This window comes from Salvelinus alpinus, chromosome 3 (assembly GCF_045679555.1).
Source record: "Salvelinus alpinus chromosome 3, SLU_Salpinus.1, whole genome shotgun sequence".
NCBI lineage: Eukaryota > Metazoa > Chordata > Actinopteri > Salmoniformes > Salmonidae > Salvelinus > Salvelinus alpinus.
Window position 1 is genome coordinate 6,439,004 of NC_092088.1, and position 24,685 is coordinate 6,463,688.

Here is a 24,685-nt window from a genome sequence, read left to right on the forward strand (position 1 = left end):
CACTCTTGGCATTCTCTCAACCAGCTTCACCTGGAATGATTTTCCAACAGTCTTGAAGGAGTTCCCAACTATGCTGAGCACTTGTTGGCTGCTTTTCCTTCACTCTGCCGTCTGACTCATCCCAAACCATCTCAATTGGGTTGAGGTCGGGTGATTGTGGAGGCCAGGTCATCTGATGCAGCACTCCATCACTCTCCTTCTTGGTCAAATAGCCCTTACACAGCCTGGTGGTGTGTTGGGTCATTGTCCTGTTGAAAAACAAATGATAGTCTCACTAAGCCCAAACCAGACGGGATGGCGTATCACTGCAGAATGCTGTGGTAGCCATGCTGGTTAAGTGTCCCTTGAATTCTAAATAAACCACAGACATTGTCACCAGCCTCACACCATAACACCTCCTCCTCCATGCTTCACGGTGGGAAGCACACATGCGAAGATCATCCGTTCACCTACTCTGCGTCTCACAAAGACACGACAATTAGAACCAAAAATCTTACATGTGGACTCATCAGACCAAAGGACAGATTTCCACCGGTCTAATGTCCATTCCTCGTGTTTCTTTGCCCAAGCAAGTCTCTTCTTCTTATTGGTGTCCTTTAGTAGTGGTTTATTTGCAGCAATTCAACCATGAAGGCCTGATTCACACAGTCTCCTCTGAACAGTTAATGTTGAGATGTGTCTGTTACTTGAACTCTGTGAAGCATTTATTTTGACTGCAATTTCTGAGGCTGGTATCTCTAATGAACTTATCCTCTGCAGCAGAGGTAACTGGGTCTTCCATTCCTGTGGCGGTCCTCATGAGCCAGTTTCATCATAGAGCTTGATGTTTTTTGCGAAGACTGCACTGTCGTTTCTCTTTGCTTATTTGAGCTGTTCTTGCCATAATACGGTCTTGGTCTTTTACCAAATAGGGCTATCTTCTGTATACCCTTACCTTGTCACAAGACAACTGATTGTCTCAAACGCATTTACAAGGAAAGAAATTCCACAAATGAACTTTTAAGAAGGCACACCTGTTAACTGAAATGCATTCCAGGTGACTACCTCATGAAACTGGTTGAGAGAATGCCAAGAGTGTGCAAAGCTGTCATCAAGGCAAAGGGTGGCTGTTTTGATTTGTTTAACACTTTTTTGGTTACTACATGATTCCATATGTGTTAAGCTGATACAGACATACCCAAGATGACTCAAAGCTGATACAGACATACCCAAGACGACTCAAAGCTGATACAGACATACCCACGATGACTCAAAGCTGATACAGACATACCCAAGATGACTCAAAGCTGATACAGACCTACCCAAGATGACTCAAAGCTGATACAGACATAGCCAAGACGACTCAAAGCTGTAACCGCTGCTAAAGGTGCTTCTACAAAGTATTGACTCAGGGGTGTGAATACTAAATGAGATATTTCTGTATTTCAATTTCAAATTCAGAAAACAAGTTTTCACATTGTCATTATGGGGTATTCTCATCACTTTCATCATAATTTATTTCATCTGTAGCCTAATAAACGGCATGGTTTCCTGAGTCCTCGTGGGACGACCACACAACATATCATGTCATGACTCCAAGTTTACTTCCATATGATAGCTATTATATCAATATTTTTACACATTTAAAAAATTTCATCATACATTTTACAGACTCAAAAAGATCCCACCGTGTCAAACTAACAAATTATCCGTCTGCATTTATAAAATTGTACCGAAACTTCCTGTTTCCATCACGACTGTCGTGATTTTTATTTTTTTATACAGACTTTACTTTATATAAAAGCTATGGATGGAAACGTCATGTCAGCTAACAATTTTTTACATTAGCAGGTTAGCCTAGCAAGCTATCTAAACGTGTAAGTAATCATGGCCGAATACCAACCTGACACGCAGGCCACGTGCTCAGGGGCCCAGACCTCACTCAGATATCATAAGTCATGGCAAAATGGGTAGAATTGCAGGAAATGTGGTATAAAATTTTTAAAATATATTATTTCCACCACATGGGAAAATGGGTAGAATTGCATTAAACTTGCTTTAAAACAGCAACATTTTCATTAAATTGTGTAGAATTGGCCATTAAGTGGACCACCCACACCTAACCAAATCTAATTGGTCAAGGGTAGTGCACTACATAGGGAATAGGGAGCCAGTTAGCACACAACCTGTATTTCTTTATCTACAGCCTATCTGTGCTTTTGGCCTTGTTTCTATGGGTTTAACACTGTAGCATTTACTGTTGCTTGTATATCACTGTATAAACACACGAGAAGAGATGGAGATTATTACATTACATTTCTTGAGGGGGAAGACCTACTGCTGCTGCAATGCATTCTGGGCTGCTGCTGCTGTCCTAAGTGAGCGAGTTTATCCGCATGACACACACAGAGACACACACACACACACACACACACACACACACACACACACACACACACACACACACACACACACACACACACACACACACACACACACACACACACACACACACACACACACACACACACACACACACACACAGAGACACACACACACACAGAGAGAGACTAGCACAACAGTGGTGGTCGGTGCCATTAAAGATGAGGGGGCATGGCCTTCTTTCTATTGCAGCATATTGGATGACTGTAGAATATTCCATTCACCCAGCTCAATGTAACAGCAATAGATTTAGGCTACTACACGATACTCAGATTTTCCCCTTTACCCATCATGAGGTTGCTACAACCTAGCCTATGGATGAATTTTTACAACGTAGGTACACACAGGTTGAAAGAATTGTGAGTAAATTAGGTGACAGACAGTGACACATTCAATACAGACTTGCACACTCTTGCCTGCATCTAGCTGATCTAGGGTGTAATCATTAGTAATCAACAGTTGCAAACGAGAGTTTCTATTGGACAAATTCAGGTATGTTTATCCGCATTTCATCCGTTTTTCAACAGAATCGGCAGAGTGAATACAACCCTGATCACATGCAAACACAGTTCACTTACATAGCAGCCACGTACAAATAGCATGATCACTTTGCTCATTGTTTACAGTGCTTTCAGAAAGTATTTAGACCCTGTGAGTGTTTCAACGTTTGTTTACGTTACAGCCTTATTCTAAAATGGATTAAATAGTTTTTTTTACATCCTCAATCTACACACAATACCCCATAATGACAAAGCAAAAACAAAAAAACGGAAATATCACTTTTACATAAGTATTCAGACCCTTTACTCAGTACTTTGTTGAAGCATCTTTGGCAGCGATTACAGTCTCGAGTCCTCTTGGGCATGACGCTACAAGCTTGGCACGCCTGTATTTGGGGAGTTTCTCCCATTCTTCTCTGCAGATCCTCTCAAGCTCTGTTAGGTTGGATGGGGAGCGTCACTGCACAGCTATTTTCAGGTCTTTGTCATTATGGGGCATTGAGTCTAGATTGCTGAGAATTTTTATTTATTTAATACATTTTAGAATAAGGCTGTAAAAAATGTAATGTGGATAAAGTCACGACTGTATAGAACTATGTGCTCTCCTCCTCTCACCTTTTCCATTCCCTTGTGGACTTCAGTGCACAACACATCAGCTGTCTGTGACCAGGCAGAAAAAAAGAACTTTCAAAGCCAAACCTTTCATATCATAACCGTTAACTGCTACACACAGCCTACATCATTGTCACGTCATAGTCAACTAGAAGTACTGTAACGTAACGCATTAGTAAGGTCGCTGCAATCGTGCAGTACAGCGTACAGTCAGCAAGCAGTATAGCGGTGACACCGGCGGGCCCTGGTGGCAATAAATTAATAAAACCAAAAGCTTACCACGACTTGGAAGAGTTCCAGTGTTGTGTTGGGAAATCATAGCCAGCTAGCTAACATAGCATCCCTCTGTTTGAGCCGGGTGTTTTGAGTAGGCTAAACTAGCTAGCTGCATTCTCTAGCTAAGTGAAACTTTTAAAAAAAAATACACAACCAAATATATACAAAAGTATGTGGACATCCTTCAAAATGGTGGATTTGTCTATTTCAGTCACACAGGTGTATAAAATCGAGCATGCATCCATGCAATTTCCATACACAAACATTGGCAGTTAGAATGGTCTTACTGAAGAGCTCAGTGAATTAGGATGCCACATTTCCAACAAGTCAGTTAGTAAAATATCTGCCCTGTTAGAGCTGCCCTGGTCAACTGTAAGTGTTGTTATTGTGAAGTGGAAATGTCTAGGAGCAACAATGGCTCAACCGCAAAGTGGTAGGCCACACAAGCTCACAGAACGGGACCGCCGAGTGCTGAAGCGCATAGCACATAAAAACAGTTTGTCCTCGGTTGCAACACTCACTACCGAGTTCCAAACTGCCTCTGGAAGCAACGTCAGCACAATAACTATTCAGCAGGAGCTTCATGAAATGGGTTTCCATGGCCGAGCAGCCGCACACAAGCCTAAGATCACCATGAGCAATGCCAAGCGTCGGCTGGAGTGGTGTAAAGCTCGACGCCATTGGACTCTGGAGCAGTGGAAACGCATTCTCTGGAGTGAGTGATGATTCACGCCCCACCATCTGGCAGTCCGATAGACAAATCTGGGTTTGGCGGAGGCCAGGAGAACGCAACCTGCCCTAATGCATAGCGCCAACTGTAAAGTTTGGTGGAAGAGTAATAATGGTCTGTTTTTCATGGTTCGGGCTAGGTCCCTTAGTTCCAGTGAAGGGAAATCTTAACACTACAGCGTAAATTGACATTCTAGACGATTCTGTGCTTCTAACTTTGTGGCAATTGTTTGGGGAAAGACCTTTCCTGTTTCAGCATGACAATGCCCCTGTGCACAAAGCGAGGTCCATACAGAAACGGTTTGATGAGATTGGTGAGGAAGAACTTGACAGCCCTGCACAGAACCCTGACCTCAACCCCAGGTGAATCCAGGTTAAAGAGCTTCGGTCTCTTATTGATGTGACTTGTTAAATCCACTTCAATCGGTGTAGATTAAGGGGAGGAGACAGGTTAACCTCTAATTCCTCCCAAACCCGGATCCGGGAGCACCCCCATCAGTAAAAAAGCTGACTAGCATAGCCTAGCATAGCGCCACAAGTAAATACTAGCATCTAAATATCATTAAATCACAAGTCCAAGACACCAGATGAAAGATACACATCTTGTGAATCCAGCCATCATTTCTGATTTTTAAAATGTTTTACAGCGAAAACACAATATAGCATTATATTAGCTTACCACAATAGCAAACATCACAACAGCATTGATTCAAGCCAAACATAGCGATAACGTATAAACCACCAAAATATATAATTTTTTTCACTAACCTTCTCAGAATTCTTCAGATGACAGTCCTATAACATCATATTACACAATGCATATAGAGTTTGTGCGAAAATGTGCATATTTAGCGGCACAAATCGTGGTTATACAATGTGATTAGTGGCCAAAACTTCAAGCAATCTGTCCGGCGCCATCTTGGAGAGGCACCTATTCTAATCGAAAACTTGACTAAAAAATACAAGTTGGACAGCAAATGAAAGATAAATTAGTTCTTAATGCAATCGCTGTGTTAGATTTTTTAAATTAACGTTACTGCGCAATACAGCGTGCGCTAAAGCGAGACCGCACCATAATTCATGGCGGAATTATTATTTGACATTTGTCAACATAAATACGAATTAACAGCATAAAGACTGCTTACTATTAGCTGAGCTTCCATCAGAATCTTGGGCAAGGTGTCCTTTCTCCAGAACAATCGTCTTTGGGTTGAAAGATGTCCTCTTGTCCTGTCGAAATAGCCGCTAACGTTAGCCACCCACTGGAGAGGTGTCCAACTCGTGAAAGCGCATCACAAAGAAATCCAGGAAAATCGCAATAAACTGCTATAAACTGCTATAAGTCGGTTTAAATTAACTACCTTATGATGTCTTTTACAACTATAACGAAGAAAACATGACCGGAGATACAGAACTGCTAAAACGAAAGCTTTGCAGGAGGCAAATGTGATGTCCCTGATGCGCCAGGCGCCCAGTTGAAAAGAACGGTACTTCCGTTCCACGGTCTTATATAGGGTCCCAGATTGCGCAATCCACTCCATTCAAATTCTCCCCGCTTACTGACATCTAGAGGAAGGCGTATGCAGTGCATGTAGCCCGATGGCTTACATGGGGACTTATAAACTGACCTCAGAACAGGGACCTCGATTTCTGAAATCTCACTCCCTGACAGGAAATGTGCTGCAGAATGAGTTCTGTTTCACTCAGAGAAATAATTCAAACGGTTTTAGAAACTAGAGAGTGTTTTCTATCCAATAGTAATAATAATATGCATATTGTACGAGCAAGAATTGAGTACGAGGCAGTTTAATTTGGGAACGAAATTATTACAGAGTGCAAATAGCACCCCCTATTGCCAAGAGGTTTTAAAGAAGGATTTTTTAAGCCTTTTGAGACATGGATTGCGTATGTGTGCCATTCAGCGGGTGAACGAGCAAGACACAAAAATCTAGTCTGTTCTGAGGGCAAAAGGTGCAACTCAATATTAGGAAGGTGTTCCTAATGTTTGTGTATTGAGTGTAGGATAGAGCCTATATGAACACAACGTATCATTGCTGTTGCACGCACCAGCCAGTTTATTAGGTACATCACCCTATTCATGAAAATGGTTCGCTCCTACAGACAGTGAGAGTCAGGTGGCCGTGACTTGTTATATAAAGCAGACAGGCATCAAGGCATTCAGTTACTGTTTCATTGAACCATAGAATGGACAAAAGTAGACGTTGACTGTGGTATGGTCATCAGTGCCAGACACGTCGGATCCAGTATTTCAGAAATGGACGCCCTCCTGGAATTTTCACGGACCACGACAGCGTCTAGGGTTTTACTGAGAACGGTGTTGACAAACAATAAACATCTAGTCAGCGGCAGTCCTGTGGGGGGGAAAACAGCTCGTTGATGAGAGAGGTGAAAAGGAAAATGGCAAGAATCATGCAAGTTCACAGGCGGGCCACAAACACATTGCAAACAGCGATGTGCAAAATGGCGTCTTGGAACGCACAAGTCGTCGATCCTTGTCATGGATGGGCCATTGCAGCAGACGGCCACACGGGGTTCCTGTCAGATAAAAACAAGAAGAAGAAGCAGCTCCAGTGGACACGCGATCAACAACACTGGATAACTGAGGAGCGGAAAAACATTGCTCGGTCGGATCAATCCCGGTTCCTGTTGCTTCATGCTGATGACAGAGCCAGGTTTTGGTGTAAGCAGCGGTAGTCCTGCCTGGTGTTAATGGTACAGCGATAGTCCTGCCTGGTGTTAATGGTACAGGTTTTGGTGTAAGCAGCGGTAGTCCTGCCTGGTGTTAATGGGACAGGTTTTGGTGTAAGCAGCGGTAGTCCTGCCTGGTGTTAATGGGACAGGTTTTGGTGTAAGCAGCGGTAGTCCTGCCTGGTGTTAATGGGACAGGTTTTGGTGTAAGCAGCGGTAGTCCTGCCTGGTGTTAATGGGACAGGTTTTGGTGTAAGCAGCGGTAGTCCTGCCTGGTGTTAATGGTACAGGTTTTGGTGTAAGCAGCGGTAGTCCTGCCTGGTGTTAATGGTACAGGTTTTGGTGTAAGCAGCGGTAGTCCTGCCTGGTGTTAATGGTACAGGTTTTGGTGTAAGCAGCGGTAGTCCTGCCTGGTGTTAATGGGACAGGTTTTGGTGTAAGCAGCGGTAGTCCTGCCTGGTGTGGTTTTGGTGTAAGCAGCGGTAGTCCTGCCTGGTGTTAATGGGACAGGTTTTGGTGTAAGCAGCGGTAGTCCTGCCTGGTGTTAATGGTACAAGTTTTGGTGTAAGCAGCGGTAGTCCTGCCTGGTGTTAATGGGACAGGTTTTGGTGTAAGCAGCGGTAGTCCTGCCTGGTGTTAATGGGACAGGTTTTGGTGTAAGCAGCGGTAGTCCTGCCTGGTGTTAATGGGACAGGTTTTGGTGTAAGCAGCGGTAGTCCTGCCTGGTGTTAATGGTACAGGTTTTGGTGTACCCCGCCATCCAATCTGAAGCAACTGCTTCATGCCTTCCAATCAGCATTGACCAACGTCCCTTTGGTACGTTTCCAACTTGTAGAATCTATTCGCCGAAGAATTCAGCCTGTTCTGGAGGCAAAAAGGGGTCCGACCCAGTACTAGATGGATGTATCTAATAGACTGTCTGGTAAGTGTAGCTTAAATTTTATATAAATAAACACATATAGATGAAGTTGTTATCAAGGGTAATATATGAGATGTTATGAAGGGTTATAGATGAGATGTTGTTATGAAGGGTTATAGATGAGATGTTGTTATGAAGGGTAATAGATGAGATGTTGTTATGAAGGGTAATAGATGAGATGTTGTTATGAAGGGTAATAGATGAGATGTTCTTATGAAGGGTAATAGACGAGATGTTATGAAGGGTAATAGATGAGATGTTGATATGAAGGGTAATAGATGAGATGTTGATATGAAGGGTAATAGATGAGATGTTGTTATGAAGGGTAATAGACGAGATGTTATGAAGGGTAATAGATGAGATGTTATGAAGGGTAATAGACGAGATGTTATGAAGGGTTATAGATGAGATGTTGTTATGAAGGGTAATAGATTATATGTTGTTATGAAGGGTAATAGATTATATGTTGTTATGAAGGGTAATAGATTAGATGTTATGAAGGGTAATAGATGAGATGTTATGAAGGGTTATAGATGAGATGTTGTTATGAAGGGTAATAGATGAGATGTTATGAAGGGTAATAGATGAGATGTTATGAAGGGTTATAGATGAGATGTTGATATGAAGGGTAATAGATTAGATGTTATGAAGGGTAATAGATGAGATGTTGTTATGAAGGGTAATAGATGAGAAGTTGTTATGAAGGGTAATAGATGAGATGTTGTTATGAAGGGTAATAGATGAGATGTTGTTATGAAGGGTAATAGATGAGATGTTGTTATGAAGGGTAATAGACGAGATGTTATGAAGGGTAATAGATGAGATGTTGTTATGAAGGGTAATAGACGAGATGTTATGAAGGGTAATAGATGAGATGTTGTTATGAAGGGTAATAGATGAGATGTTGTTATGAAGGGTAATAGATGAGATGTTGTTATGAAGGGTAATAGATGAGATGTTGTTATGAAGGGTAATAGACGAGATGTTATGAAGGGTTATAGATGAGATGTTGTTATGAAGGGTAATAGATGAGATGTTGTTATGAAGGGTAATAGATGAGATGTTGTTATGAAGGGTAATAGATGAGATGTTGTTATGAAGGGTAATAGATGAGATGTTGTTATGAAGGGTAATAGATGAGATGTTATGAAGGGTAATAGATGAGATGTTGTTATGAAGGGTAATAGATGAGATGTTGTTATGAAGGGTAATAGATGAGATGTTATGAAGGGTAATAGATGAGATGTTGTTATGAAGGGTAATAGATGAGATGTTATGAAGGGTAATAGAATAGATGTTGATATGAAGGGTAATAGACAAGATGTTATGAAGGGTAATAGACGAGATGTTGATTTATGTTGATTAAACCCTTGACACAGTCTAATACACAATAACTTGTCAATCATTCTGTCTGTAAGGCGGCTGCATCCCTAGACATACATGACAGTATCAGCCAGCCTTTCTTTGTGTCTCTCTGTGTTTCTCTGGCTGGTCTGGAGTGTGTTTACATGTTGCAGTACTCTCCCGCCCAGGGGATAGTGGGTATGTCTCTTGGCCACTAGTTAGGCTTGATTGGTGGGTTTTGGCTGGAGAAGAGGCAACATCTGCGAAGTGGCAGTGCCAAGCGAGAGCAGCAAGAGCAGCAGCCGTTAACACACTTGGTGACCAATTGTTCTGAGTGCAAAGAACAGTAATCACTCCAAGCCACAGTGATAATGGCGTTGAACAGTAATCACTCTAAGCCACAGCGATAATGATGTTGAGCAGTAATCACTGCAAGCCACAGTGATAATAGTGTTGAGCAGTAATCACACCAAGCCACAGTGATAATGGTGTTGAACAGTAATCACTGCAAGCCACAGTGATAATGGTGTTGAACAGTAATCACTGCAAGCCACAGTGATAATGGCGTTGAACAGTAATCACTGCAAGCCACAGTGATAATGGTGTTGAGCAGTAATCACTGCAGGCCACAGTGATAATGATGTTGAACAGTAATCACTGCAAGCCACAGTGATAATGATGTTGAGCAGTAATCACTACAAGCCACAGTGATAATGGTGTTTTATTTTTTTACCTCCTTTATACATAACATATCCCTCCAAACAATTACTCCTTATCTCTATATATATTTATCTTTCTACTTCCCCTCTCTTCTCCTCCCTCTTTCTCCCTCTTTCTCTTCTCCTCCCTCTTTCTCCCTCTTTCTCTTCGCCTCCATCCCTCTCTCTCTCTCTCTCTCTCTCTCTCTCTCTCTCTCTCTCTCTCTCTCTCTCTCTCTCTCTCTCTCTCTCTCTCTCTCTCTCTCTCTCTCTCTCGGTACACTGACTGAGTGTGTGTTTATCTTCCAGTCTAATCTATATTTAGCATCTCTGAATGTGAGTTTCTCCAGAGCTGACTCTATCCAATAGCAGGATGCACATTCTCTTAACCCCCTTCACTTACACAGTACACACACAAACACACACACACACACACACACGCACACGTACACACGTATACACACACACACACACACACACACACACACACACACACACACACACACACACACACACACACACACACACACACACACACACACACACACACACACACACACACACACAGTAAACACACACACACACCTGCCCCTACCCTGAACAAAGATTTACTCTGCAGGGAAATGGTCTAGGACTCCACATGAAATAAACAAGACTGGTTTCATCTGGCCCTTGTCAAACGATGCCTTTTACAAATGGATTTGGAGGCTAATCAAAATGCTGACCTCTAGAGAAGAAGAAAGACCTTCTGACTGTAACTAGTCTGCTGCTTTTCCCCCGTTTCCTGTCTCTTACAGAGGAGAGGAACAGACCTGGGTTTAAATAGTATTAGAAATCATTTAAAATTCTTTATCTGGGCTCGATTGAGCCCGCCTGGCTCAACTGTACCGATAGAATAGAACTGCAAATCTGCAAAGCAAACCCAGTCCACCTGGCCCTTCGTGCAGGCTAGAGCAAACACCTGATAGTATTGAAATATGTTGAATACTGACTGAACCCAGGTGTGTGTGGAGGAGATGGAATCAAAGCAAGCAGCTCTGTTCAACATGACAAGCTGTACCATGTGCCTTTTGATGCTGCTTAGCCTGTGGACTGAGTTTCTGATTTGTAACCTGGCAAACACACCACAAAGGAAGAAGCAGCGTGTGGGTATAATCTCTCAGCAGAAAGGCAATGCACTGCTTCAGAGAGGATAGGAGAGGAGAGATGCCTTATTGGGATTTAATCACATTGAGGGTTGACATCTGTTTTTTTTTTTAATTAGCCTTGGATCTCTTAAGTGAGGTGAAACAATGTGGTCGTGTTGTGAGTGACTGACTGTGTGACTGACATAGTGACATTCTCTACCTGATCTGCTGTCTTTGCCACCTTTAGTCTCTCTGTCACCTGGAGTTGTCCTCCTTTAATCTCTCTGTCACCTGGAGTTGTCCTCCTTTAGTCTCTCTGTCACCTGGAGTTGTCCACCTTTAGTCTCTCTGTCACCTGGAGTTGTCCACCTTTAGTCTCTCTGTCACCTGGAGTTGTCCACCTTTAGTCTCTTTGTCACCTGGAGTTGTCCTCCTTTAGTCTCTCTGTCACCTGGAGTTGTCCACCTTTAGTCTCTCTGTCACCTGGAGTTGTCCTCCTTTAGTCTCTCTGTCACCTGGAGTTGTCCACCTTTAGTCTCTCTGTCACCTGGAGTTGTCCACCTTTAGTCTCTCTGTCACCTGGAGTTGTCCTCCTTTAGTCTCTCTGTCACCTGGAGTTGTCCTCCTTTAGTCTCTCTGTCACCTGGAGTTGTCCTCCTTTAGTCTCTTTGTCACCTGGAGTTGTCCTCCTTTAATCTCTCTGTCACCTGGAGTTGTCCACCTTTAGTCTCTCTGTCACCTGGAGTTGTCCACCTTTAGTCTCTCTGTCACCTGGAGTTGTCCTCCTTTAGTCTCTCTGTCACCTGGAGTTGTCCTCCTTTAGTCTCTTTGTCACCTGGAGTTGTCCACCTTTAGTCTCTCTGTCACCTGGAGTTGTCCTCCTTTAGTCTCTTTGTCACCTGGAGTTGTCCTCCTTTAGTCTCTCTGTCACCTGGAGTTGTCCTCCTTTAGTCTCTTTGTCACCTGGAGTTGTCCACCTTTAGTCTCTCTGTCACCTGGAGTTGTCCACCTTTAGTCTCTCTGTCACCTGGAGTTGTCCTCCTTTAGTCTCTTTGTCACCTGGAGTTGTCCTCCTTTAGTCTCTCTGTCACCTGGAGTTGTCCTCCTTTAGTCTCTCTGTCACCTGGAGTTGTCCTCCTTTAGTCTCTGTCACCTGGAGTTGTCCACCTTTAGTCTCTTTGTCACCTGGAGTTGTCCTCCTTTAGTCTCTCTGTCACCTGGAGTTGTCCTCCTTTAGTCTCTCTGTCACCTGGAGTTGTCCACCTTTAGTCTCTTTGTCACCTGGAGTTGTCCTCCTTTAGTCTCTCTGTCACCTGGAGTTGTCCTCCTTTAGTCTCTTTGTCACCTGGAGTTGTCCTCCTTTAGTCTCTTTGTCACCTGGAGTTGTCCTCCTTTAGTCTCTCTGTCACCTGGAGTTGTCCACCTTTAGTCTCTCTGTCACCTGGAGTTGTCCTCCTTTAGTCTCTCTGTCACCTGGAGTTGTCCTCCTTTAGTCTCTCTGTCACCTGGAGTTGTCCTCCTTTAGTCTCTCTGTCACCTGGAGTTGTCCTCCTTTAGTCTCTTTGTCACCTGGAGTTGTCCTCCTTTAGTCTCTCTGTCACCTGGAGTTGTCCTCCTTTAGTCTCTCTGTCACCTGGAGTTGTCCTCCTTTAGTCTCTCTGTCACCTGGAGTTGTCCTACCTTTAGTCTCTCTGTCACCTGGAGTTGTCCTCCTTTAGTCTCTTTGTCACCTGGAGTTGTCCTCCTTTAGTCTCTCTGTCACCTGGAGTTGTCCTCCTTTAGTCTCTTTGTCACCTGGAGTTGTCCTCCTTTAGTCTCTCTGTCACCTGGAGTTGTCCTCCTTTAGTCTCTCTGTCACCTGGAGTTGTCCACCTTTAGTCTCTTTGTCACCTGGAGTTGTCCTCCTTTAGTCTCTCTGTCACCTGGAGTTGTCCTCCTTTAGTCTCTTTGTCACCTGGAGTTGTCCTCCTTTAGTCTCTCTGTCACCTGGAGTTGTCCTCCTTTAGTCTCTTTGTCACCTGGAGTTGTCCTCCTTTAGTCTCTCTGTCACCTGGAGTTGTCCTCCTTTAGTCTCTCTGTCACCTGGAGTTGTCCTCCTTTAGTCTCTTTGTCACCTGGAGTTGTCCTCCTTTAGTCTCTCTGTCACCTGGAGTTGTCCACCTTTAGTCTCTTTGTCACCTGGAGTTGTCCTCCTTTAGTCTCTCTGTCACCTGGAGTTGTCCTCCTTTAGTCTCTCTGTCACCTGGAGTTGTCCTCCTTTAGTCTCTCTGTCACCTGGAGTTGTCCTCCTTTAGTCTCTTTGTCACCTGGAGTTGTCCTCCTTTAGTCTCTCTGTCACCTGGAGTTGTCCTCCTTTAGTCTCTGTCACCTGGAGTTGTCCTCCTTTAGTCTCTGTCACCTGGAGTTGTCCACCTTTAGTCTCTCTGTCACCTGGAGTTGTCCTCCTTTAGTCTCTTTGTCACCTGGAGTTGTCCTCCTTTAGTCTCTCTGTCACCTGGAGTTGTCCTCCTTTAGTCTCTCTGTCACCTGGAGTTGTCCACCTTTAGTCTCTCTGTCACCTGGAGTTGTCCACCTTTAGTCTCTCTGTCACCTGGAGTTGTCCACCTTTAGTCTCTCTGTCACCTGGAGTTGTCCTCCTTTAGTCTCTCTGTCACCTGGAGTTGTCCCCTTTAGTCTCTCTGTCACCTGGAGTTGTCCCCTTTAGTCTCTGTCACCTGGAGTTGTCCACCTTTAGTCTCTTTGTCACCTGGAGTTGTCCTCCTTTAGTCTCTCTGTCACCTGGAGTTGTCCTCCTTTAGTCTCTCTGTCACCTGGAGTTGTCCACCTTTAGTCTCTTTGTCACCTGGAGTTGTCCTCCTTTAGTCTCTCTGTCACCTGGAGTTGTCCTCCTTTAGTCTCTCTGTCACCTGGAGTTGTCCACCTTTAGTCTCTCTGTCACCTGGAGTTGTCCTCCTTTAGTCTCTCTGTCACCTGGAGTTGTCCACCTTTAGTCTCTCTGTCACCTGGAGTTGTCCTCCTTTAGTCTCTCTGTCACCTGGAGTTGTCCACCTTTAGTCTCTCTGTCACCTGGAGTTGTCCTCCTTTAGTCTCTCTGTCACCTGGAGTTGTCCACCTTTAGTCTCTGTCACCTGGAGTTGTCCTCCTTTAGTCTCTCTGTCACCTGGAGTTGTCCACCTTTAGTCTCTGTCACCTGGAGTTGTCCTCCTTTAGTCTCTCTGTCACCTGGAGTTGTCCTCCTTTAGTCTCTGTCACCTGGAGTTGTCCTCCTTTAGTCTCTCTGTCACCTGGAGTTGTCCTCCTTTAGTCTCTCTGTCACCTGGAGTTGTCCTCCTTTAGTCTCTCTGTCACCTGGAGTTGTCCTCCTTTAGTCTCTCTGTCACCTGGAGTTGTCCTCCTTTAGTCTCTCTGTCACCTGGAGTTGTCCTCCTTTAGTCTCTCTGTCACCTGGAGTTGTCCACCTTTAGTCTCTGTCACCTGGAGTTGTCCTCCTTTAGTCTCTCTGTCACCTGGAGTTGTCCACCTTTAGTCTCTCTGTCACCTGGAGTTGTCCTCCTTTAGTCTCTCTGTCACCTGGAGTTGTCCACCTTTAGTCTCTCTGTCACCTGGAGTTGTCCACCTTTAGTCTCTCTGTCACCTGGAGTTGTCCTCCTTTAGTCTCTTTGTCACCTGGAGTTGTCCTCCTTTAGTCTCTCTGTCACCTGGAGTTGTCCACCTTTAGTCTCTCTGTCACCTGGAGTTGTCCTCCTTTAGTCTCTCTGTCACCTGGAGTTGTCCTCCTTTAGTCTCTCTGTCACCTGGAGTTGTCCTCCTTTAGTCTCTCTGTCACCTGGAGTTGTCCTCCTTTAGTCTCTCTGTCACCTGGAGTTGTCCTCCTTTAGTCTCTCTGTCACCTGGAGTTGTCCACCTTTAGTCTCTCTGTCACCTGGAGTTGTCCACCTTTAGTCTCTGTCACCTGGAGTTGTCCACCTTTAGTCTCTGTCACCTGGAGTTGTCCTCCTTTAGTCTCTCTGTCACCTGGAGTTGTCCTCCTTTAGTCTCTCTGTCACCTGGAGTTGTCCACCTTTAGTCTCTCTGTCACCTGGAGTTGTCCTCCTTTAGTCTCTCTGTCACCTGGAGTTGTCCTCCTTTAGTCTCTCTGTCACCTGGAGTTGTCCTCCTTTAGTCTCTTTGTCACCTGGAGTTGTCCTCCTTTAGTCTCTCTGTCACCTGGAGTTGTCCTCCTTTAGTCTCTCTGTCACCTGGAGTTGTCCTCCTTTAGTCTCTCTGTCACCTGGAGTTGTCCTCCTTTAGTCTCTCTGTCACCTGGAGTTGTCCACCTTTAGTCTCTCTGTCACCTGGAGTTGTCCTCCTTTAGTCTCTCTGTCACCTGGAGTTGTCCTCCTTTAGTCTCTCTGTCACCTGGAGTTGTCCTCCTTTAGTCTCTTTGTCACCTGGAGTTGTCCTCCTTTAGTCTCTCTGTCACCTGGAGTTGTCCTCCTTTAGTCTCTCTGTCACCTGGAGTTGTCCTCCTTTAGTCTCTCTGTCACCTGGAGTTGTCCTCCTTTAGTCTCTCTGTCACCTGGAGTTGTCCTCCTTTAGTCTCTCTGTCACCTGGAGTTGTCCACCTTTAGTCTCTGTCACCTGGAGTTGTCCTCCTTTAGTCTCTCTGTCACCTGGAGTTGTCCACCTTTAGTCTCTCTGTCACCTGGAGTTGTCCACCTTTAGTCTCTCTGTCACCTGGAGTTGTCCTCCTTTAGTCTCTCTGTCACCTGGAGTTGTCCTCCTTTAGTCTCTCTGTCACCTGGAGTTGTCCACCTTTAGTCTCTCTGTCACCTGGAGTTGTCCTCCTTTAGTCTCTGTCACCTGGAGTTGTCCTCCTTTAGTCTCTCTGTCACCTGGAGTTGTCCTCCTTTAGTCTCTCTGTCACCTGGAGTTGTCCTCCTTTAGTCTCTCTGTCACCTGGAGTTGTCCTCCTTTAGTCTCTTTGTCACCTGGAGTTGTCCACCTTTAGTCTCTGTCACCTGGAGTTGTCCACCTTTAGTCTCTCTGTCACCTGGAGTTGTCCACCTTTAGTCTCTGTCACCTGGAGTTGTCCTCCTTTAGTCTCTCTGTCACCTGGAGTTGTCCACCTTTAGTCTCTCTGTCACCTGGAGTTGTCCACCTTTAGTCTCTGTCACCTGGAGTTGTCCTCCTTTAGTCTCTCTGTCACCTGGAGTTGTCCTCCTTTAGTCTCTCTGTCACCTGGAGTTGTCCACCTTTAGTCTCTGTCACCTGGAGTTGTCCTCCTTTAGTCTCTCTGTCACCTGGAGTTGTCCTCCTTTAGTCTCTTTGTCACCTGGAGTTGTCCTCCTTTAGTCTCTTTGTCACCTGGAGTTGTCCTCCTTTAGTCTCTCTGTCACCTGGAGTTGTCCTCCTTTAGTCTCTTTGTCACCTGGAGTTGTCCTCCTTTAGTCTCTTTGTCACCTACATGGTCTGCAGACCAAATGGCACCCTATACACTACATAATGCATTACTTTTACACTACGGGCCCTTGTCAAAAGTAGTGCAGAGCACTATATAGGGACTAGGGTTCCAGTCAGGACTCAGATATGCTGTACAGAATCAGAGGAACAGAGGAACAGCTTTACTGATATACAGAACCAGAGGAACAACTTTACTGATGTACAGAACCAGAGGAACAGAGGAACAGCTTTACTGATGTACAGAACCAGAGGAACAGCTTTACTGATGTACAGAACCAGAGGAACAGAGGAACAGCTTTACTGATGTATAGAACCAGAGGAACAGAGGAACAGCTTTACTGATGTACAGAACCAGAGGAACAGAGGAACAGCTTTACTGATGTATAGAACCAGAGGAACAGCTTTACTGATGTACAGAACCAGAGGAACAGAGGAACAGCTTTACTGATGTACAGAACCAGAGGAACAACTTTACTGATGTATAGAACCAGAGGAACAGCTTTACTGATGTATAGAACCAGAGGAACAGCTTTACTGATGTATAGAACCATTGTTTTCATTGTTCGTTGTTTTATTGATTCGGCCCCTGTCGTTTTACTGTTACTGTGTCCTTGGTAACACGGACTCTGTCTCTCTCTCTCTCTCTCTCTCTCTCTCTCTCTCTCTCTCTCTCTCTCTCTCTCTCTCTCTCTCTCTCTCTCTCTCTCTCTCTCTCTCTCCCTCCCTCTCGTATAGCAGGTTGAATAATATGATGTATGTACGCTATTATTCTATACATTAATCTACATACTATAGAACTGCTATTGAATAATATTATAGTATACTATGAAATATTATATTTTCTGGTTACATATAATTATCTAGGTTAAATGCACTAATAATCCGCTCCTGTAACCTTATTGACACACACACACACAAATATGTGTTTGTGACCTTCGACATTTTGTCTGTTATTTGACCCCTAATGACCTTTCCTTTATGTTTGTACTTCCTTTTCTTCCTTAGCACTTACAGAACCCTGCCAATTTCCAAACGGCAGCAACAGAGCTGCTGGACTGGTGCGGTGACCCCCGGGCCTTCCAACGACCCTTTGAGCAAAGCCTGATGGGATGTCTAACGGTAAGATATTAAACGCCAGCGTGGCTGCTGCCCTGTCGTCCCCGTGTGTGTGTGTGTGTGTGTGTGTATGTGTGTGTGTGTGTGTGTGTGTGTGTGTGTGTCCATGCGCGTGTACAGTGCACGATGACACCTCAAAGTTCAAGGACAGAGGAGCAGTGTTTAAACAACTCCAGCATTAGAACTCATTGTATCTCCAGAGAGGAGGAAGTGGAGGGATTGGGGGGAGACAGAGAGGAGGAAGTGGAGGGACTGGGGGGAGACAGGGAGGAGGAAGTGGACGGACTGGGGGGAGACAGAGAGGAGGAAGTGGAGGGACTGGGGGGAGACAGAGAGGAGGAAGTGGAGGGACTGGGGGGAGACAGGGAGGAGGAAGTGGAGGGACTGGGGGGAGACAGAGAGGAGGAAGTGGAGGGACTGGGGGGAGACAGAGAGGAAGAAGTGGGGGGAGACAGAGAGGAGGAAGTGGAGGGACTGGGAGAAGACAGAGAGGAGGAAGTGGAGGGACTGGGGGGAGACAGAGAGGAGGAAGTGGAGGGACTGGGGGGAGACAGAGAGGAGGAAGTGGAGGGACTGGGAGAAGACAGAGAGGAGGAAGTGGAGGGACTGGGAGAAGACAGAGAGGAGGAAGTGGAGGGACTGGGGGGAGACAGAGAGGAGGAAGTGGAGGGACTGGGAGGAGACAGAGAGGAGGAAGTGGAGGGACTGGGGGGAGACAGAGAGGAGGAAGTGGAGGGACTGGGGGGAGACAGAGAGGAGGAAGTGGAGGGATTGGGGGGAGACAGAGAGGAGGAAGTGGAGGGACTGGGGGGAGACAGAGAGGAGGAAGTGGAGGGACTGGGGGGAGACAGAGAGGAGGAAGTGGAGGGATTGGGGGGAGACAGAGAGGAGGAAGTGTAGGGACTGGGAGAAGACAGAGAGGAGGAAGTGGAGGGACTGGGGGGAGACAGAGAGGAGGAAGTGGAGGGACTGGGGGGAGACAGAGAGGAGGAAGTGGAGGGACTGGGGGGAGACAGAGAGGAGGAAGGAAAGCAGAGGTGACAAAAAGTACTCAACTGTCATACTTGAGTAAAAGTAAAGATACTTTAATAATAGAAAATGACTCAAGTAAAAGTCTCCCAGTAAAATTTTACTTGAGTAAAAGTATAAAAGTATTTAGTTTTAAATATACTTAAGTATCAAAATCAAATGTAATTACTAAAATATACTTAAAGGGCGGCAGGGTAGCCTAGTGGTTAGAGCGTTGGGCCAGTAACCGAAAGGTTGCTAGATCGAATCCCTGAGCTGACAAGGTAAAAGTCTGTCGTTCGTCCTCTGAACAAGGCAGTTAACCCACTGTTCCCCGGGAGGCTGTCATTGTAAATAAGAATTTGCTCTTAACTGACCTGCCTAGGTAAAATAAAAAAATTAAAAATAAAGTATCAAAAGTAAAAATATAAGTAATTTGAAATTCCTTATATTACGCAAACCAGATGTCACCATGTTCTTGTTTTTTTCATTACCAGGGGCACTGAGGCATCATTTACAAACTAAGCATGTGTAAAAAAATATATATATATTTTTAAATAAGCATGTGTTTAGTAACTCTAACAGATCAGAGGCAGTAAGGATGACCAGGGATGTTCTCTTGATAAGTGTGTGAATTAGACCATTTTCCTGTCCTGCTAAGCATGAAAAATGTAACGAGTACTTTTGTGTGTCAGAGAAAATGTATGGAGTAAAAAGTACATTATTTTCTTTAGGAATGTAGTGGAGTAAAAGTGAAAGTTGTTCAAAAATATAAAAAGTAAAGTACAGATAACCCCCCAAAAAACGACTTAAGTAGTATTTTTACTGAAGTACTTTACGCCACTGGTCACTAGGATATGTTCCAAATGGCACCCTATTCCCTTCATAGTGAAATACGTTTGATCAGGTGCCATAGGGCTCTGGTGAAAGGTAGTGCACTATATAGGGATTTAATTGGATGCATCCCTACTCTACCGTCTGATTTGATCTTCAAAGGGAATCAGTGGAAAGTAACGGCTTCATTTCAGTCTCAAAGTCTTTCAATTTAGTGATCTTTATATATACACTGCTCAAAAAAATTAAGGGAACACTTAAACAACACAATGTAACTCCAAGTCAATCACACTTCTGTGAAATCAAACTGTCCACTTAGGAAGCAACACAGATTGACAATACATTTCACATGCTGTTGTGCAAATGGAATAGACAACAGGTGGAAATTATGGTTCTGCAGGTGGTGACCACAGACCACTTCTCAGTTCCTATGCTTCCTGGCTGATGTTTTGGTTCTGCTCAAACGGTCAGAAACAGACTCCATGAGGGTGGTATGAGGGCCCGACGTCCACAGGTGGGGGTTGTGCTTACAGCCCAACACCGTGCAGGACGTTTGCCAGGGAACACCAAGATTGGCAAATTCGCCACTGGCGCCCTGTGCTCTTCACAGATGAAAGCAGGTTCACACTGAGCACATGTGACAGACGTGACAGAGTCTGGAGACGCCTTGGAGAACGTTCTGCTGCCTGCAACATCCTCCAGCATGCCCGGTTTGGCGGTGGGTCAGTCATGGTGTGGGGTGGCATTTCTTTGGGGGGCCGCACAGCCCTCCATGTGCTCGCCAGAGGTAGCCTGACTGCCATTAGGTACCAAGATGAGATCCTCAGACCCCTTGTGAGACCATATGCTGGTGCGGTTGGCCCTGGGTTCCTCCTAATGCAAGACAATGCTAGACCTCATGTGGCTGGAGTGTGTCAGCAGTTCCTGCAAGAGGAAGGCATTGATGCTATGGACTGGCCTGCCCGTTCCCCAGACCTGAATCCAATTGAGCACATCTGGGACATCATGTCTCGCTCCATCCACCAACGCCACGTTGCACCACAGACTGTCCAGGAGTTGGCGGATGCTTTAGTCCAGGTCTGGGAGGAGATCCCTCAGGATACCATCCGCCACCTCATCAGGAGCATGCCCAGGCGTTGTAGGGAGGTCATACAGGCACGTGGAGGCCACACACACTACTGAGCCTCATTTTGACTTGTTTGAAGGACATTACATCAAAGTTGGTTCAGCCTGTAGTGTGGTTTTCCACTTTAATTTTGAGTGTGACTCCAAATCCAGACCTCCATGGGTTGATAAATTTCATTTCCATTGATAATTTTTGTGTGATTTTGTTGTCAGCACATTCAACTATGTAAAGAAAAAAGTATTTAATAAGAATATTTCATTCATTCAGATCTAGGATGTGTTATTTTAGTGTTCCCTTTATTTTTTTGAGCAGTGTATATATATATATATATACAGTGGGGAGAACAAGTATTTGATACACTGCCGATTTTGCAGGTTTTCCTACTTACAACGCAAGTAGAGGTCTGTCATTTTTATCATAGGTACACTTCAACTGTGAGATACGGAATCTAAAACAAAAATCCAGAAAATCACATTGTATGATTTCTAAGTAATTAAGCTCCAATGTGTCGGAAAAACCGTTCAACTGACGACCGAAGTCAGCCTGCACGCACAAGGAGTCACTACAGCGCGATGAAAAGCCGTAAAAACCCTCCCCTAACCAGGACGGCGCTGGGCCAATTGTGCGCCGCCCTATGGGACTCCTGATCACGTCCGGTTGTGACACAACCTAGAACCGAACCCGGGTCTGTAGTGACGCCTCTGCGATGCAGTGCCTTAAACCGCTGCGCCACTCGGGAGGCCCCAGTGATCTTTATTTTTTTACCAGAGAATATATATTGAGACATATGTCTCTTTTTCGGATGTGCCCTGCACAATACAACACATAAATATTTTAAAAATAAAAAAAGTTTTTACACATTTAAAAATTGCAATTAAAATCAAGAACAGAAATACCTTATTTACATAAGTATTCAGACCCTTTGCTATGAGACTCGAAATTGAGCTCAGCTGCTGCTTCCATTGATCATCCTTGAGATGATTATCCTGTCTAGGACACACGTTCCGCTAGCGGAACCCCTCGACAACATTCCGCTGAAAAGGCAGCGCGGGAAATTCAAAAATATTTTTGGGAAATATTTAACTTTCACACATTAACAAGTCCAATACAGCAAATTAAAGATAAACATCTTGTAAATCGTGTCCGATTTAAAAAATGCTTTACACCGAAAGCACAACATATGATTATGTTAGATCACCGCCAAGTCCAAAAAACACACATCCATTTTCCCAGACGAAGATAGGAGTCACAAAAAGCAGAAATAGAGATAAAATTAATCACTAACCTTTGATGATCTTCATCAGATGACACTCATAGGACATCATGTTACACAATACATATATGTTTTGTTCGATAAAGTTCATATTTATATCCAATAACCTCCGTTTACATTGGCGCCATGTTCAGAAATGCCTCCAAAATATCCAGAGAAATTGCAGAGAGCCACGTCAAATAACATAAATACTCATCATAAACGTGGATGAAAGATACATGTTTTACATAGAATTAAAGATACACTTGTTCTTAATGCAACCGCTGTGTCAGATTTCAAAAATACTTTATGGAAAAAGCAAAGCATGCAATAATCTGAGACGGCTCTCAGAAAAGAAAAAAAAAGATTCCGCCATGTTGAAGTCAACAGAAATCAGAAATTACACTATAAATATTCCCCTACCTTTGATGATCTTCATCAGAATGCACTCCCTGGAATCCTAGTTCCACAATAAATTGTTGTTTTGTTCGATAATGTCCATTATTTATGTCCAAGTAGCTACTTTTGTTAGCATGTTTAGTACACATATCCAAACGCTCGTGCAGGTCCAGCCGAACGTCGGACGAAAACTTCAAAAAGTTATATTACAGGTCGAAGAAAACTTGTCAAACTAAGTATAGAATCAATCTTTAGGATGTTATCATAAATATTCAATAACATTCCAACCGGAGAATTCCTTTGTCTCTAGAGAAGCAATGGAACGCAGGTCGCTATCATGTGAAATGCCAGGACCTGGCTCTCTACCAGACCACTGACTCAAACAGCTCCCATCCGGCTCCACATCACAGTAGAAGCCTCATTGAAGGTTCTATAGACTGGTGACATCTAGTGCAAACAGATCCATATGCTATTGTGCATTCAATAGGGACTGAGTTAGAAATCAACCAACCTCAAATCCAATCAGGAAGTGAGATATCTTTCTCAGGTTTTCGCATGCCATATGAGTTTTGTTATACTCACAGACATCATTCAAACAGTTTTAGAAACTTCAGAGTGTTTTCTATCCAATAGTAATAATAATATGCATATATTATCATCTGGGACAGAGTAGGAGGCAGTTCATTCTGGGCACGCTATTCATCCAAAAGTGAAAATGCTGCCCCCTATCCCAAAAAAGATATACAACTTGGAGTCCACCTCTGGTAAATTCAATTGACTGGATATTACACACCTGTCTAACATAGTGACCTCCATCATTCTTAAATGGAAGAAGTTTGGAACCACCAAGACTCTTCCTACAGCTGGCCACCCAGCCAAACTGAGCAATCGGGGGAGAAGGGCCTTGGTCACTGAGGTGACCAAGAGCCCGATGGTGGAGATGGAACAACCTTCCAGAAGGACAACCATCTCTGCAGCACTCCACCAACCAGGTCTTTATCGTAGAGTGGCCAGACGGAAGCCACTCCTCAGTAAAAGGCACATGACAGCCCGCTTGGAGTTTGCCAAAAGGCACCTAAAGGACTCTCAGACCATGAGAAACAAGATTCTCTGGTCTGATGAAACCAAGATTGATAACTTTAGCCTGAATGCCAAGTGTCACATCTGGAGGAAACCTGGCACCATCCCTATGGTGAAGCATGGTGGTGGCAGCATCGTGCTGTGGGGATGTTTTTCAGTGGCAGGGACTAAGCGACTAATCAGGATCAAGGGAAAGATGAACAAAGCAAAGTACAGAGAGATCCTTGATGAAAACCTGCTCCAGAGCCCTCAGGACCTCAGACTGGCACGAACCTTCCAACAGGACAACGCCCCTAAGCACACAGCCAAGACAACGCGGGAGTGGCTTTGGGAAAAGTTTCTAAATGTCCTTGAGTGGCCCAGCCAAAGCCCAGAATTGAACCCAATCGAATATCTCTGGAGAGACCAATAGCTGTTCAGCGACCAACTAACCTGAGAGGATCTTGAGAGGATCTACAGAGAAGAACGGTAGAAACTCCCCAAACACAGGTGTGCCAAGCGTGTAGCGTCATACCCAAGAAAGCTCGAGGCTGTAATCGCTGCCAAAGGTGCTTCAACAAAGTAAAGCGTCTGAATACTGTGCTAAAATATTCACCCCCTTGGCGTTTTTCCTATTTTGTTGCATTACAACCTGTAATTTAAATATATTTTTATTTGGATTTCATGTAATGGACATACACACAATAGTCTAAATTGGTGAAGTGAAATGAAAATAATTACTTGTTTCAAAAAAAAGAGAAGAAAATAAAAAATAAAAAAAGTGGCGCGTTCATACACACGATGATGTCATCATATGGGGAGAACAAGTATTTGATAAAATGCAAATTAATTACTTAAAAATCATACAATGTGATTTTCTGGATTTTTTGTTTTAGATTCCGTCTCTCACAGTTGAAGTGTACCTATGATAAAAAATTACAGACCTCTACATGCTTTGTAAGTAGGAAAACCTGCCAAATCGGCAGTGTATCAAATACTTGTTCTCCCCCACTGTATGTGTTCACCTCCTTTGCTATGAAGCCACTAAATAAGATCTGGTGCAACCAATTACCTTCAGAAGTAACATAATTAGTTCAATTATTATTATTTATTA

At 44.3% G+C, this 24,685-nt stretch overlaps 1 protein-coding gene across 1 annotated transcript in view; it reads left to right on the top strand.

Moving 5' to 3' along the window:
* The window catches only part of LOC139569942 (zinc finger MIZ domain-containing protein 1-like), a 286,857-nt gene that overhangs the window by 130,176 nt on the left and 131,996 nt on the right, over positions 1 to 24,685 (top strand). Inside the window, exon 3 of the mRNA XM_071391332.1 lies at positions 17,783 to 17,896. Coding sequence (XP_071247433.1) covers positions 17,783 to 17,896 — 114 coding nt within the window. The remainder of the gene's footprint in view (positions 1 to 17,782; positions 17,897 to 24,685) is intronic.